The sequence below is a fragment of the Pavona decussata genome, unplaced genomic scaffold (genome assembly GCF_977016875.1).
Source record: "Pavona decussata unplaced genomic scaffold, jaPavDecu1.1 SCAFFOLD_124, whole genome shotgun sequence".
NCBI classification, from domain to species: Eukaryota; Metazoa; Cnidaria; class Anthozoa; order Scleractinia; family Agariciidae; genus Pavona; species Pavona decussata.
Genome location: NW_028145538.1, coordinates 1603614 through 1620502, shown reverse-complemented (window position 1 = coordinate 1620502; position 16889 = coordinate 1603614). Strand labels below are relative to the sequence as shown.

The following is a 16889-nucleotide window of genomic DNA, read 5'->3' as shown; positions in this document are numbered from 1 at the left end:
TTCTTCAGGATACAAAAACCTAGCACAGTTGAGTTCGTAATTCGCAATCGTTTGCAAATAAAAGTACGCGCGCGTGACGAGAAACTAAAGTGGTTCATCCCGAGAGGGGCAAGAATGCGAAAGTGGAAAATGTAAGGGATCTCTTCGCGCTGTAGGTGCTCTTTCACTGATTTGCATGCCCTTGATGGTGTCGACCAGCTGTGCATCAATGTAAATAGCACCTTGGTTGATGGTGATTCGCGTATCAGGAAGGCGCTATTAGAATAGTCTTTATACGTTTTTTCCATTTCGTAGTTGCCGCGTTTTACAACGGAATTCCCGTAAGGGGGCTTAGGGTGGGAGTACTTCCTATAATGGGGAGGCTCCGCTCGGAACGAAGGGGTACCTCTTTCAGGCTAGAGGTAAATGGGTAAGGATTTCATGAGTTCAAGTGTAGAAATGGGTAGGAAAAACGGTCATTTAGGTATTTCAAAGGGCTTTCAAATATTTCGAACGGACCGACCGAAAAGAGATGCATTGTTTTAACGGTAGGTATGTGAAAAGGTTACCATTGAGTATAGAAAGTATATGAAAGGGCTACATTACCTCCCCTATCAAAAATGGTATATAAAGGGTAAAGGGTTTGGACCTTGGAGATAAACTATTCCCACCCCCCCCCCCCCCCCCCTGGGGACGGAATGACTCCGAGGCGCTTACAAATCTTCCTGCAAACAGCATCTTCATTCCCCCGCCCCTCTCCCCTTCAAAATCTTGGATCCGTTTGTGACCAAGTAAGCTCAAATAAAACAAATTAAAAGTCTTTATTAACAAGCTTAGTTCATTGTTTATAGGAGATTTACAAATAATAATCAATCTCATTTCATCTCTTTTAAAAAATTCGGATGTTACTAATCTTCTATAAGAATTTAAGTTGTACAATTTAAGGAAAAAAGCGAAAACTGTTATTTACCTATTGCCTTTGTTTAATTCACTTACGGTACCTTAAAATATTTTTATCATTTTTCTGATTTTTTTTTATATATATACGTTGGCACATATCAACAGTAAAAATACAAATAGTTCTTAAGCTTAACAAATTATGTTTACGTTTGTCTGATTTGAATAAGCAATAGCAAAGCAAAATAACTTATCAGGAAGCATCATTTTTCAAAATTGACTTGATTTCAGTGTTTAACAGTCAGTAGGAATTCAGGCTAACGCCCGAAAAATAGATTTTTCGTTCTTGTCAAAACTTGCGGGCTTTCGTGCTGGAATTGGAAACCAAACTTGACACGATAAAGACGAGATGTTCTACAAGCGCTTGTGCCAAAAGAAAGCTATTTCCTAAAACAGAAATTTGGTACCTTCACACCTAATTCCCTTATATTTATCCCATCAAGGTAATGTATAGAATATATAGGCTTAATATAGGAACAAGAGTCCATTACTTAAGAGAAATCCTCCTCTATCATTGGCGTTAAGAACAACTCGTACTAAAAATAAACTGGAATGAATTAAGGAGGACTGAATGGCTCTCTTGTGTAGTGATCCTTTGAAAAACAGCAAAAACTGAAAATTCTTTTATACTATCTGTAAAACTAACTGTAACTGTTGTTCTATTGGCAAATAAAAGACTGTCAAGTGGTTCCCTAAAGAATTTTAACAAATGCTTTATATATTTCTATTCTTGCATTACTAGAATTCACCAACATTAACGTTTAACAAGAGAATTTTGACACAAGATTTCTATTCTTATTTTTGCATTGAAAGAATTAACTGAAAATAAAGCCAAGCTAAAAAAAAATTAACACATGCTTTCTATTTCCTATTATTTGCATGAAGAGAATTCACTTAAATTAAACTTCTATTAAAACAGTTCTCTACCGACTGTAATTGGTTTAAAATCTAATGCCTCGCGCTCTAGCCAATCAGAGCGAAGACGCCTAGTTTTCAACCAATCAAAAGCAATATAGACTTGGCTTACTCACGTTTTCCCGCGCTTGGCACCAATTACAAGATTCCCGCGCTTGGTACATGTTGGAAATTCTTACTTCGAGTTCTGATTTGGATCATTGAATTATTATCGTTGCTAATTGCCTAGGAGTGATCACTGTGAAGTTTGTTTGCCTCGGCCGATAGAAAAATGTGATGAACGCGACCTCTGGGCGAAAATAAAATAGATACTTTTTGTACGCACAATAATTGTTCGACAGTCGCGTGATCTAAATGCGACTTTGACAAAGTGCGCGTTTCTGTTTGGTAATTCTTAATACTCTTTACTTACTGCAGTTTTAGGTATTTTGTTATAAACTAATTCCTTACTCTTCCAAGACAAAAATTAGAAGCCTAATAGGGAAGGCAAGAGCCAGTTTTGTGAAAACCTCGTCGTAGAAACCGAGAGCTCCCAATTCATATTGGCAAGCCGGAAACAACACGGGGCATTAGGAAAGTGCCTATCTCAGCGGTCGCTTGGTGATACGTCACACTGCTTAGCAACCGCTGACGTCATGTTGCTTAGAAACCTCTAGAACGTCCAATGCGGGCTGAGATGCTGCGCAGTTTTCGATCGAAAAAGGCTCTAATTGGCGGAAAGTTCTCACCCTATCATGGCTGCCTCAGGCGTTCCCTTGCCTCGAGTTCCCACGCGTGGATAATGGTACATATTGATAATACGAGGGAACTACAAAAAGAGATTCAAAACTTTTTTTAACACGACCAGGAACCGCAATAGCGTCGAAAGGACACCTACCAAGATCTATCTTTTCTTCTTCTCCGACATTAACATTGCTCAACTAAATGGATACTGTTTCTTTACGTAATTGAGTGATGTCCTTAGCAAAATGCTACTCACCCATAAAGCAATAGACAAGAAAAAGAAGAGATAGACCCAGCACTCTAGCTACCTTTTTCACTACTGTACACTGAGGGTTTAAAACGCAACATCACTAAGAAAGCTTTCTTTGACCGTGAAGCTGTGTAAGTAACTACCAGGAGAAGAAAAACTCCTTACAATAATACAATAACTGGCGAAAACAGTTTGGTCTTGAAAATCTGTTATGGGGCTCTTGGAAAAAGGCTGAACTAAAATTAACAACAACAACATTGAACGGCCCTTAGAAAGAAATTGCGCGATCTAATTAGAGAAAGAAAACTTCTTAGTTGGGTAAATCGCTTCCTATCGGATCCACCACTCCGCCGCCGTTGCCATTTCCATTGCCGTTGTTGTTGTTGTACACCTTCTTCATACAGACCGCGCATCGACTCACGTGCTCCTTCTGATTGCCAGCTTTAATAGTCCTCGGCTGTGGTATCCTGAACTGCTCCTCGTCCGTCACGGTGCTCAGCCAGAAGCTGTAGGTGCTTCCGTAGTAATGACAAGTGCCGCGACCATGGCATTCTATGAAGGGGGAGGTGCGGAAGTCCTCCAGGCAGGAGCCTGGGGATGACAACAACTGACCCGAGCCATCGTTTCCGGCGCTCGTGTGCTGTCGGGAACAAGAGAAAAGGAATTTGAAGACCAGGGCCCAGTTGCTCGAAGCATGGTTAGCGCTAACCCGGGTTAAATACCATGACAACCTATAGGTTTTAATACCTCTTAACCAATGGTTAGCGCTAACCTTGCTTCGAGCAACTCAGCCCTCAGAGCGTTATAATTGGTCCTGTACTAAGAGAATAACGATTCCTATACCCTGCTTGGCACTGAATCAACGGAATGTTTCTGTCGAGGTGCTAAGGGCTTATACTTGCCCAGGAAGACGTGATGTTCTTAAAACAAATATTAGCCTGCGTAGTGAAGCTTCGAGGGCTCATATGCTAGTTTCAACGACTTTAAAATTCGAAGGGGAACTACCAGACCAAAAGTGCCGCGAAAAAAATACCATGACAACCTATAGGTTTTAATACTTCTTAACCAATGGTTAGCGCTAACCATGCTTCGAGCAACTCAGCCCTCAGAGCGTTATAATTGGTCCTGTACTAAGAGAATAACGATTTCTATACCCTGCTTGGCATTGAATCAACGGAATGTTTCTGCCGAGGTGTTAACGGCTTATACTTGCCCAGGAAGACGTGATGTTCTTAAAACAAATATTAGCCTGCGTAGTGAAGCTTCGAGGGCTTATATGCTAGTTTCAACGACTTTAAAATTCGAAGGGGAACTACCAGACCAAAAGTGCCGCGAAAAAAAAACGCTGTTGGTTTATTATAATTTCTAAAATAAATAAAATTTCAACCGTTTTCAGCTTTTATCCCTCGATCTCGCCGCTCGTTCGCCAACAAAACCTCAGCGTAGGGATACAACTTTTGCTCGAAGATAACAATTTTTTTCGCAGGGAGACACAATTACCCAATATTCCCCCTTTTAGAGCTTACAGTAATTTGTACGTGGGTAGTAAAGATCAAGTGGATTTTTGTTTTTCGAGCACCAAATTTCAAGCTTACAGGAATTTGTAAGTGTGCAGATATAACGAGACCCAGAAGACGGTTGAACTTAAAACCAAGACAGTGAACGGTCTAGTTTTAGAATTTTTTTCCCTGAAAGTGAATTTGACATTTTGGGAAAAGCAGATCTTAGCAAGGACTATTGGAATCCAAAAAGAAAATTGGGGATAACCACGCAATTTTTTTAGGGATAATTAAGAAACAATAATTCTACAAAGCGCTAAAGTACAAAATTATGTATGGCAATTTTCCCAAATTGAAGCTTAATTATCTCTGAAAACTGCGTGGTTACCCTGTAATTTCCTTTTCGGAATTCATTAACTCTTGCCAAGATCTGCTTTTCCCGCGTAGTTATAAACCGTGCAAAAATATCTCTGTTTTAGTAGGCACCACCCTTAAGAAATCCGATTTTTTCGGACCATCCCGAGATGCGCAGAAGGTATGCGCAGTAGCAAAAGGAGGCACTGGCCTTAAGACTGACCCTCTACTGAGTGAGTTGTCCCCTTTCAATCAACCCACTTACCATCAGGAAGCTGTATCCATTCCATAGCATTTCCCAATTGTCTGGACAGTCCGGAGTCATTGTGCTTTGACTGTGTACCGCCATTACCATGGAGGGAGCTTCACACACGCGGCAGCGACCGATGAAAGGTCTGATGTCTTTTTCCGATACAGGCATCATAGGAATAGGCTCGGGTGACGACAGCCAGAAGCTATAGTCATTACGCGAAGCCAGGTTGCAGTTCTCGTTCAGGTTGCAAAACAGGAACGGCATGGTGCTGAATTTCTGCAGACAAGAGCCTGGCTGTCCCAGATCCTGGCCATGGGCGCGTTCATTGCCCTGCACGTATAACAAGCTGTAACCCTCCCACAAGCTAAGTGTATCCAAGGGGCACTCTGGTAGGTTTGTGGTTTGACTGTGTCTTACTACGTAAAATCCAAAGTCCGCTTCACCCGGAGGCCCCGGAAGTCCGACACTGCCCGCAGGACCCTGCAGTCCAGCGTCACCGGGGGGTCCCATGTTACCTTCAATACCATCCAATCCGGGTTCACCTGTAGAAGAAGGCAGACAATGATGGCTGATCACTTTGTACGGCAAGTTTTTGGCGATGTATTATGAACCACTTGAAAACTACTGAACAGAGAATTTCATCAGTCAACCTCTTTCCCAGGGCGTTTGCTTATAAATTGGGAGGGCTGGGGAAAGACCCAGGTATCGGCCGGACACGTGACAAACAAACACCTGAAAATCTTGGGTGTAATAAATTAGCGATGATTGGAATACGCAGAATGTGTGACATCGCCTGGCGCTTCGCTCTCGGCTACATAAACGCCTGTATGCAGGCTACATCGAGGTTCGAATTTTGCGCCGGCATTATCGTAGCAAGATGGCGGAAACAGACAGAAAGTAGCCGTAGTTAGTCGGCAACCACAGTAAATTTTGCTCCTTTCAGTTTCTTCCAGTCCTCAAGTAAGGAGTTTTAGGTATATGCTGAAAGGCTTAGATGCTCTTGCCGTTCTCCCAAATGCTTCCGGGAAATTAATCGCTAATATTCCCGTTCCTACCTGACTTCTTGCCGGTCAAGGAAGACAAAAGCATCATTATTTGTCTGCGCTTTGAACTCAATCACAAAAGACCAACTAAAGGTTTGATACTGTCAAAGTATGAGCTGAAGGTCATTTTTGTATTAAGAATCCTGTGGCTTTCGCCTAATCTTTTTGCAATTAGATCTCTTGTTCTCTCCGTTCAGATGTTGCTCCTTACGCAGTTTGGGAAAGTTAGGCTAGGGTTAGTTTGGCCATCTAAATGCGCTATATTTCTTACTGCCTTTCGTGTTGAGAACTATGCTCCAGAAGAGGTCAACCTTCGCCTCACGCTAGGCCAGGCAACAAAAAACAACAGCATACCTTTCACTCCAGGAAATCCATCTAGTCCAGGGTCACCTGGCTGTCCCTTGGGTCCCCGAGGCCCTGGGGGTCCTTGAGGTCCAGCATCACCTTTGTCGCCATTAAGACCGACAATTCCGTCCTCCCCACGCTGGCCCTTCTCCCCCTTCTCGCCTGTAAAACAAGCACAGACACCATTGTCAAGGCGGCTCAGTTAGGCAATTTAAGAAGCTGCCTTGGCGACGGAAACGAGAACGACACAAAACAATAACGGTGCATCCTAAGGGAACTGGTCAAAGCAAGTTTGTTCGAAGAGGATTCACCTTGTCTGGGGTAGCGGGGTTATCGAAGACACCACCTTCCTTGTGAACATTACAGACAAAATTTTATTGGCTTTAAAATTTGAGTTGACACAAAAAAAATTCAGCTAGCAAGAGTCAGCATTGCTAGATAAACAAGCAAAGTGAGGATTGAATCTCACTGTCATTTTTTATTGCTGGATAGAGGGGTGGCTATGCAATAAAGACACCATCTTTTGAGGTTTCGAGGAAGGGGGGTGGAGGCAGAGACCACCATCTATTTTTGGGTTTGGTGGGTCCTGTTCGAGTATAATAGTTTTGACCACTTCCCTAATACAGAAGTTTTTTTTGCACAGTTTATGACTATGCGGGAAAAGCAGATCCTATATGTATTGAATTGTAAGTAAGTGGGGTATTGTATTGTTAGTGGTGTAAGTAGCCCGTATTATAAGTAATGTAAACATTGTGTTTTGCAAACAAACAAAAAATAAATAAATAAAAATAAAAAGCAGATCCTAGTATGGGCTTCTGGAATCCGGAAAAGAAAAATGGGGGTAGCGGGGCATTTTTAAGAGATAATTAAGTAACTATTATTAAAAAAAGCAGAAAAATACAAAGCAACGTATGGCGATTTTTTCCAAATTGAAGCTTTACTATCCCTGAAAAATGCATGGTTACCCCCAATTTTCTTTTTGGATACCAAGAGCACTTGCTACGCTCTGCTTTCTCCGCATAGTTTTAAAACCGCGCAAAAATATCCCTGTATTATAAGCCATCACCCATAGGAAACCAGAGTATCTTGCGATGCGTAGAACGTATCCCAGTGGCAAAAGTAGGCACCGTCCTTAATGAGAAAAAAAAATGGCCCTGCACAAGCGTTCAGCTGTAATAACTTTTGGTATATTTCTTCGCCAAATTCAAGGTTTTGTGGAGAGAACGTGAGCACAGAACGGTTAATTTTTCATTCTCTGCCTCAGCTTGAACGCCGTTCCCACCTGTTCCGTTACTTTATAGTTCGGCCACATTATAGAAGTTGAACGATTAGGAATAATCGCGAAGTAGTACAAGTAACGCGAACTGATATTTTCAAGCGACGTCTTCGTTCGCGTTGCCGTCTGATTTCAAAACAGTCGCCCAGTTTTTTTTGTTTTCGAAAAAACGAAAACGACAACAACAAAAAGCAAAACCAAGCAAAAAAAGAATGTCACAGCTTAGGTTTTTGTCGTAGTAATCCAATCACAGTTTAATGAATGTAGTAAGCTAGCTAGCTTACATTTCTTTCGCTGCAATCGCGCCGTGACCATCACTGTCTTTTTTGCCCTTTTCCACAGTAAAGCGCGCGTGTTTCAGAAATGAATCGGAGGGTTATAAAATAAAGAAACCCCTTACTCCCCGGCTTGTTGGTATATCGGATGATAATACCCTCGGCTTAAAGACCGTCCTCAAAATTTCACAGTTGCACTCCAAGCTTCGCTTCCTGACCCAAATGTTCATTTTTCAGACAATCTTCCAGCCTTGGGCATTATCCTTCGATATACCAGCCGCCTGAAGGGGTTTACTTACTAAGTAACCAACAGGGTCAATTCCTGAGGACTTAGAGCGGTTTACAATTGAGTGTCGAAAGTAATTCGCGTTTGCTTTGGTTTTGCTTTACGACACTCTATGGTTGGTTGCCAAAGTTCGCGCCATTTTCTCAACCAATGGGAAACAAAACCAAAACCAATTGTGCTTGGTAGCACGCGTTTTCCCGCGCTTGACGCAGGTTACATGTATTTGCTTCGAGTTCTGATTGGCTGATTGTGCTGTTTACATATGTTGTGATTGGCCAGAGAAATCACTTTGGATTTGTTTTTACAACACTCAATCGAAAAACGCTCTAAAGGGGCACTGTCACGGAGAATTTGCTGTGTGTTGGTCAAACCTACTCAAAAATAGACCAAGAACCCCTTTACCAACATGAAATTACTCTTACAGCACCGACAGGGAAATACGAAATGATTTCTCAGAGGAAGGATAAAATACAATCGGTTTTTAGCCATTTTTCCAAATCAATCAGACGAAATTTGAAAAAAAAAGCCAATTTTAACTACGATCGTAACTGTTGAAATAGCTAGCCTCCCATACAAATATGTTTTTTGCCTATTCAAACCCACACTAAAAAATGGGTGACACTGGCCCTTTAATAACCCCTTTACCTCCTAAGGCAAAACGACAAACGGTGTATGTAGTTTGAAATTGAAAGTGATATAAATAAATTTTTAAAAAAAGTTAAAAAAAAAAAAAAAACGACATTTTTTCCAGATCCAGGACTACAAACTCAATGTCCAGGTGTGATATACCATTTTAAAGCTACTCATGAGTGTATTCCATAACTGATATAATAGACCCTTCTCCAAAATGGCGGCAACAGATTTGAATGAGTTAAAATTGAACTGAATGAAAAACTGATACCAGCACTGGAAAGAGCACCTTTACTTTAGTAACCTTGCAAAGTTTCAGCATATTAGGTGTTATATCAGCTTAGGAAATGTAAGATGGAATTTGACAAATTTACAGACGTTTGTATGAATGGGGGTATACGTCATACCCCCAATCATACAAGCGTTTGTTAATCATTTTCCCAAATGATGTTACATATGATATGCTGAAACTTTGCAGGGTTACTTAAGTAAAAGTGCTCTTGCTAGTGCTGGTATACGTTTTTAATTTTAACTTATTTGAATTTTCGGCCGTCATTTTGGCGAAGGGTCTATTATGAATGAGAAAAGTTATGGCTTTGAGATAAATGGCCTTAAAACGTAAAAATTCAAAAGTTCAAAAATGTCCCAATCCTTGTGTATATTTGGTACACCCCTAAAATATACCTTATTTTGCAGTTCAACATGTTCATTAATGTGAGAGATGCCTGAAGACCCACAACTTCTAAGGGGAAAAGTTGAAAAGTTATGGGGTGGTCAACCATGTCACATATGGGAAGGGGTTAAGTTTTCATCGTTTTAATGAGTAGATCTTCGCAAGACAATCTTGGTGTCAAAAATTCATAGAAATTTGTCAAATATTGAAAGAGTTTTGGAATTATGTGCAAATTGGCACTCTAAGGGATTAAAGGATTAACAGTACAAGAATACGTTTTCCTTACCCAGGCCGACACCAGCAACACCCTTTTCTCCTTTAGCTCCATCTGCTCCACGCTCTCCTTTATCCCCAAGAGGACCTGGAATTCCCTCACTACCCTTCTGTCCAGCAGGACCAATGGGTCCATCTTCGCCAGGAGGACCCTCCTTTCCTGGATCCCCTTGAAGACCATCAAGACCAGCTTCTCCTTTGGGACCAGGTGGCCCAGAAGGGCCAACAGAGCCAGGTTCTCCCTTAGCGCCGGTTTGCCCTGGGTCACCGGGCTCGCCAATATCTCCGGGTAACCCTTCTGCACCTGCCTCTCCTTTGCTCCCTGGAGGTCCTGGAATTGAAAGAAATTAGACTTGTTCAAATACATACTTCGGTTGAATTTGTAAATTTCTGACGATACATTGTACTGAAAGTAAAATTCTAAGCATTCGCCTCTTTTCTGTAAGGGGATAATGGGGTTTGTTTCTACAGAAACTGCGGTGCTGCGTTGGTGGGGAGTAGAAACGAATGTTTGGTTTTATCAACAGAATTGACAACTTAATTTGTCACCATAAAGAGATTCAAGTGCTGACATTTCGAGCGTTAGCCCTCCTGACGTCTGCGCGAATTCGATTCGCTCTGACGAAGGGCTCACGCTCGAAACGTCGCACTCGAATCTCTTTACGGTGGCCAATTTACCTTTAGTTATCAACTCTGTTGATAAACCAAACATTCGTTTGTACTCCCCACCGACGCAGCACCGCAGTTTCTTAAGAAACTAACCCCGTTATCTATTTGTTCAAACATAGCCCTGGCAGCAGGCGGCTGAATACAGGATGCAGCAAGCTTTTTTCCCTTTCAAGTGATGATTCAAATGGTGTCTAGTCATCAGAAGGTCATTCTACATTCAAATGAAAACTATTGACCTGGGCCCAGTTGCTCGAAGCATGGTTAGCGCTAACCCGGGTTAAATGCCATGACAACCTATAGGTTTTAATACCCTTTAACCAATGGTTAGCGCTAACCATGCTTCAAGCAACTCAGCCCTGAGGTAAGTTTACTTCGTTGTACAATGCGGTTCTCTCTTTTTCGTCTGTCAATAAAATCCTTACATATGGTCATCAAAATGAAAGCTATTGAGCAGTATATTACCGTGGCCTCGCTTATTACACTCAAGGGTAAAGCTGTGAATATTCGAAGAAGATAACTCACAGTACTTTACTGTGATATGTATTATGCTGTACGGAACCCTTGAGTGTGATCATTCAAATGAAAGCTACTGAGCAGTACTTTGCTGTGGTGCTGTTTATTATGCTGTGCAAGGAAGTTCTAACTTTTGAGTCGGGGGAAGAAATCCCAAAGTGTGACCATTCAAATGAAAGCTACTGAGCAGTACTTTCCTGTGGTGCTGTTTATTATGCTGTACAAGGAAATTCTAACTTTTGAACCGGTGGAAGAAATCCTAAAGTGTGACCATTCAAATGAAAGCTACTGAGCAGTACTTTCCAGTGGTGCTGTTTATTATGCTGGTGATTGTAACTTTGGAGTCCGGTGATTACATCCACAAGTGTGACCGTTCAAGCGAAAGTTACTGAGCAGCACTTTTCGTTTACAATGTTTGCTGTGTAAGGGTGTTTTACCCTATAGGATCATGTTTGAAATCAGTAAGTGTAACCCATGAAATTTAAAGCTATTGAGCAGAACTTTCTTGGTGCTGGTGGTCATAAACTTTGAGTCGGATGAAATCCCACCCATTTGTATTAAAATGAATGCTCTTTACATGTACATTTTAGCAGTCTTATCTGTTTCAACTATCTGCATAATGATCACCTTTTGATTTGGACCTGCAGTATAAAATGGCTTAACTCAGCACAGTTTTCACGTCTATCTAACGCAATTTCAAAAAGGAGGCAGATTGAAATTGGCATGCGAGCACAACGAAGTTGTGCAACTGAAACGGTCAATTTCCCCTCAGTTATACTCTTTGCACGAGGTTTAACTAAGAAGGTTAGAACATAATTTGACTGTCTTCTTCGTGAAAAGGTTTGAACAGATTTGTCGTCGAGCAAGCCGGCTTCAAACGTCAGGCATGGAGCTCCCGAGACACAAACACCTGCGCCTGAGTTGGACTGTCAAGACCCTTTTCTTATACGAGTTCGTCTTCCTGAACTAAGGAACTATACCTTGTGCCCCTTCGCTTCCTTTCACACCAGGTTGGCCATTTGCGCCATCTTCCCCAGGGGGTCCTGCTTCACCCCTCTTTCCAGGAGCTCCAGGGAAGCCGTCTCCCCCCCTGTCTCCTTTAGCACCGGGAGAACCAGCTGGGCCTTGCTCTCCTTTTTCACCAGGGTCCCCATCTTTACCAGGTTCCCCGGCATCACCAGGGGGACCAACCTGACCCTCTAAGCCTGTCCCTCCTCTGTCACCTAAAATAAAAGAGAAAACGTAAAGACAATCTCAACAACAGTAACCACAACATACATCATGATGATGAACGTAACTAAGTATGGTTACGATAGCCTCCCTCCCCCAACCAAGACAAAAAATGCGTTAAAATTAGTACAGACTCTTTAACAGTAACACGGTCGACCAGGAAACCAAAAATCTTAAATGTTATCTGACTCTGCTAAGACGGTAGAGAGAGTAAATAATTTCCTGATATAACAGGTCCTGTCCACACTAAAGGGAATTTCTACTCTTACAACAAATTGACGTTTATTTGTTGGAAATAGTGTCTTAATTTTAAAGCTTAGTTTAAAAAGTGGAGGTAGTATTTTAGTGTTCTAAAAATTGGATTTTGTTATCGCCTATTTTCGCTTTTAAATTTCCTGCGCGCTTCCATTTTGGATTCAATTACGTCACACGGTTGACCAATTATCCTACAGTAAAGAACTTCTTCATCCAGAATATTGGCAAAGGTATGAAGACATAAAATCCAAAATAGCGGCGTGCGGGAAATTTTAAACGCGAAAATGAGCGATAATCCAATTTTACAGGGAAGAGTATAGATTCTAAAAACCAGGGGTGAGTTACATAAAATTTAACGTCGGGCGTAACTTCTAACGCCAGACCTTCAGCTCAGTCACATTCAGTATTTTAACGTCTGACGATAGCATTTACGCCTGCCATTAAGTTTTATGCAACTTGTCCCAGATCTTAAAATGGTATAAATCTTAGAGGCCAGAGGGCCGTTTCTCGAAAGTCCCGGTAACTTACCGGGACCTAAAAGTGTCTCTAAACAGAAGTCAATTTTTAAAAGCTTTGAATGCTAATTTTTAAAATCTTTGTTATTCCATGAAAACAATGGCCAAGTACCATGCCCGTAATTGGCGAAAAAGCATTAAAAAAAATAGTTATTGGGCCCGGTAAGTTACTGGAAATTTCAAGGAACGGAAAACTGTGATAAAGGCTACGGCAAAATATATATTTTTGTCTGAAATAGGGTCAGGGAGTGATTGTTAAAAGAGATTATTAAAAGAGAACTGGAACAGTTTACCCGTAGAATTACGCCAAGTGACTTCCTTAAATGATTTTAAGACTAAATTGAGTCGCCACAGTTTTAAGTAGGATTTTAAACACGGCCTCCAAGCAAAACAGCATTTATTGTTTTATTGTTTTCCTTTATAATTCATGTTTAGTCAGGTATATAGATAGCTAGTTTATGATGATTAATATATAGTTGATGGAAAGACCGAGTCTAAATAAAGTTATCGTATCGTATCGTATCAAGCAGTACACCCGCACCATGAATTCCGAAGATTACCCCCCTCCCAACCGCGGGGAAATGTTAAGTGATTTCTCCCAGGAAAAACAAGCTATAATCAGTTATTTGACGATTTCTCCAAAATATGGAAGAACTTGAACTTTTGCCCCCCCCCCCCCCCTTTTTTTTCAACCAACGTCTCTTTCGCATCTACAAATACACCCTTTAAGCATCAGCAGTGGCAAACATCTAATTTGCCCTTACAGTATCACAAACTGAGCAAACAAAAGAGACATGAGAATGAAGGAAATGATCATCAAGATGGAATGCAAATTCTCCCAACTTGCACCATAAGAAAGATACGAAGAACTGAGATGAGGATATACATCATTACATGTTGATATCAGACCTGCTACTCCTTTGGGTCCAGGGGGACCTGATGGACCAGGCGGTCCTTGTTCACCCTTTTGTCCATCGGCACCATCCTGTCCATTTACTCCAGGAGGACCGGGATCTCCTTTGGGTCCTGGTACCACAGTTGTTTCACCTGTAGTTCCCTTGTCACCTTTGGGTCCTTCGGAACCTATTGAAATAAAACAACCAGTACGCTTGTGACAACACTGTCTTATGCCTCATTCACACCAAGGCTTAAACACGTTTAAAACCTGTTTAGTTAAACACAGTTTGACATTGTTTCTTTCATACAAGGTGCTTTTGGATTTTTGTTGACTACTGATTTAGCACAAATGAAAGCATAAGTTAAAGCCAATGGTTCAGCTTCCTGTTACCAGTTTTCATTTTGTTTAACCTGGTTTAATTAAACATGTTTGGTTGGTGTAAATGGGGCTCTAGACCTCAGGCGCATGCGCGCGTTGATGAGAAGCGCCGGTCTTGAAATAGCTGGCCCAACTTTTTCTAATACCGTCGGAGAGTTCAGGAAGCTGCTTTCATCTGTTTGAAAGGCGTTCATCTTCGGAAAGTTGAAGTTGGTTTAAAACCACTCGGCTGGTTTTTCAAACATTACTTAAAAGTTTAAGATGGTTGAATTAACGGTTTTAAAAAGAGCTGCAAAGGAGAGGACAGCGGAGGAAGAAATCAACAACTAGAAGACGAAATTTGAGCAAATAAATAAATAGCTTTTAAACCTGTTGGCAAATACAGTTTCATGAAGAAAGTCGGGCTTTTCTTTGCCAATTTTTTCCCTACGAGTGCTATTTAGTCACCAGGCAATTTTGGAGCGGTCTTGTTATAAAACAAAGTAAATTAGTGAAGAAAATAACAGTCTGGATGGACCCCAAACAGTGGCTTTAGGGCACATTTAAGAGGTGGCCGTGTTAGCAAGGTTTTTGATAACGGAAATAGCTGGGCTGGGATTTTTTGGGCCACAAAAAAAAAAAAAAAAAAAAAAAAAAAAAAAAAAAATAGCGGTCGCATCAAGGACGGTGCCTCCTAATGCAGAAGTATTTTTGCACAGTTAATAACTGTGCGGGGAAAGCAGATCTTAGTATGGGTTACTAGAATCCAGAGAGAAAGTTGGGGTTAGAGGGGCAATTTTTAGAGATAATTAAGTAACAATTACAGTCGACTCCCGATAACTCGAGCCCTCGCTAACTCAATCCTCTTACTAACTCGAACCAAAATCGATTTTCCCTGGATTTCCTTCATACATTAACTGTAATTTTACCCTCGGTAGCTCGAACCTCCCGCTAACTCGAAGCAATTTTCCTTTCCCTTGAGGCATAGTTAGCTACTAACTATGCCTTGAGGTTATTTTCTATATAATTTTACCCTCGATAACTCGAACCAAGTTCGTCAAGCCGTGACAGGTCATAACAAACAGTACTACAGTCCAAAACATTGAATTCATTTTAAAGCAGCCCTTTGTATTCTTTGTCTTTTTTTTTTTTTTTGCATTAACAAAACGTGTCTCTCCAGTTCAAGTTCTTAGTACCTAGTCTTCTCCTGCTGCTGTTTTGTTTTGTTTCACGTTATGTTACGTTCTGATTATAATTTGGAAATATCGTTCCATTTTCACTCGACTTCTCTATAATTACACTGTATGAATATAAATTATACTAAACACCGTTTTTTCCTTATTTTCGGTCATTTGCTCTCAACTCCCGATTACTCGAATCTTTTTCAATTTCCCTTAAAGGTTCGGGTTATCGGGAGTCGACTGTATTCTACAAAGCAGTAAAAATACAAAGAAATGTAAGGCATCCCCCCCCCCCCAAATTGAAGCATTATCTCTAAAAAATGCATGCTTACCCCCAATTATCTTTCTGGATGCTGAGAACACGTGTTAAGTTCTGCTTTTTCCGCATATTTAAACCCCGCAAAAATATCCCTAAATTAGTAGGCACCACCCATAGGAAACCCGAGTATCTCGAGATGCGCAGAATGTATGCGCAGTAGAAAAAGTAGGTACCGTCCTTAATTAGTGGTCATAATACAGGGTTCCACTGAAATTTACCTGCATCACCACGTGGGCCCGTTGGTCCAGGTGGCCCAGGGGCACCGTCTGCTCCCCTCTCTCCTTTTTCACCGTCTTTTCCTCTTGCTCCAGCTTGTCCTTCACTCCCTCTGTCACCCTTGTCACCCGGTAGTCCAACACCAGACAGCCCTGCGTCGCCCTTATCACCTGCAAAGTAAAACAATATACAGACATTTAATGAGCAGGTAGGGTTTATTTGGTTTATTCTAGAAAGTGGCTTCTGACTGCGCAGTGGGGCTGCTTCAGAGATTTTATACCACCAGTCTATTGTTAATTTGTATGTTCTGAAGTAACGTATAAGACATGAGGAGTGTTTCATAACATTTCCAAACACCGAGAAGAGGGTACTTTTCAACAGTGCTACGTGTCTTTCAGAATTTCACAAAATGAAATTTGGTATTTTTCGCTCACATGGTACTTGAGACAATATTAGTTGCTCTTTCAGTTTCCCATATAGACGATAATAGAATAAAAAATGTGCTCAGAGTCTTAACAGAAACCTGCATTCTTACCTTGGATACCTTGTGCTCCGTCATTACCGCGATCTCCTTTCTCCCCAGGGGGTCCTCCCCGACCCTTTTCACCTTTTGCCCCTTCAGCTCCTACAGGTCCATCTTCCCCTTGATCTCCCTTGGGGCCTCCTGGGCCTTGAGGTCCTGGTGGTCCAGCGATGCCCGGACGTCCAGGTTCACCTTTATCTCCTGCTGGACCGGGTGGACCAAGGTCTCCTGCTGCACCAGGTGAGCCATCTTCACCTTTTTAAATAAATAAATAAATAAATAAATAAATAAATAAATAAATAAATAAATTAATCAATCAATTAATTAATCAATTAATAAATAAACAAACAAACAAACGAGGTCTACTAAGACACTGTCGCAATAACATATATGTACTCCAGAAGCGAGTTGCTTAAAACTTAATGACAGTCGTAACTACAAACGTCAGACGTTAAAGTTTATGCAACTTGCCCCAGGGCCCA

At 41.3% G+C, this 16889-nt stretch overlaps 1 protein-coding gene across 1 annotated transcript in view; it reads right to left on the bottom strand.

Annotated features, from left to right (window-relative positions):
* Positions 1-781: 781 nt before the first annotated feature.
* LOC146469393 (uncharacterized) overlaps positions 782-16889 on the bottom strand; it is a 53356-nt gene continuing 37248 nt past the window's right edge. The window contains exons 29-36 of the mRNA XM_085123421.1: positions 16420-16662; positions 15887-16054; positions 13823-13996; positions 11894-12136; positions 9745-10062; positions 6328-6480; positions 4943-5472; positions 782-3464 (exon numbers count right to left, since the gene is read on the bottom strand). Of these exons, the coding sequence (XP_084979547.1) occupies positions 3135-3464; positions 4943-5472; positions 6328-6480; positions 9745-10062; positions 11894-12136; positions 13823-13996; positions 15887-16054; positions 16420-16662 (2159 nt within the window). The 3' untranslated portion in view covers positions 782-3134. The remainder of the gene's footprint in view (positions 3465-4942; positions 5473-6327; positions 6481-9744; positions 10063-11893; positions 12137-13822; positions 13997-15886; positions 16055-16419; positions 16663-16889) is intronic.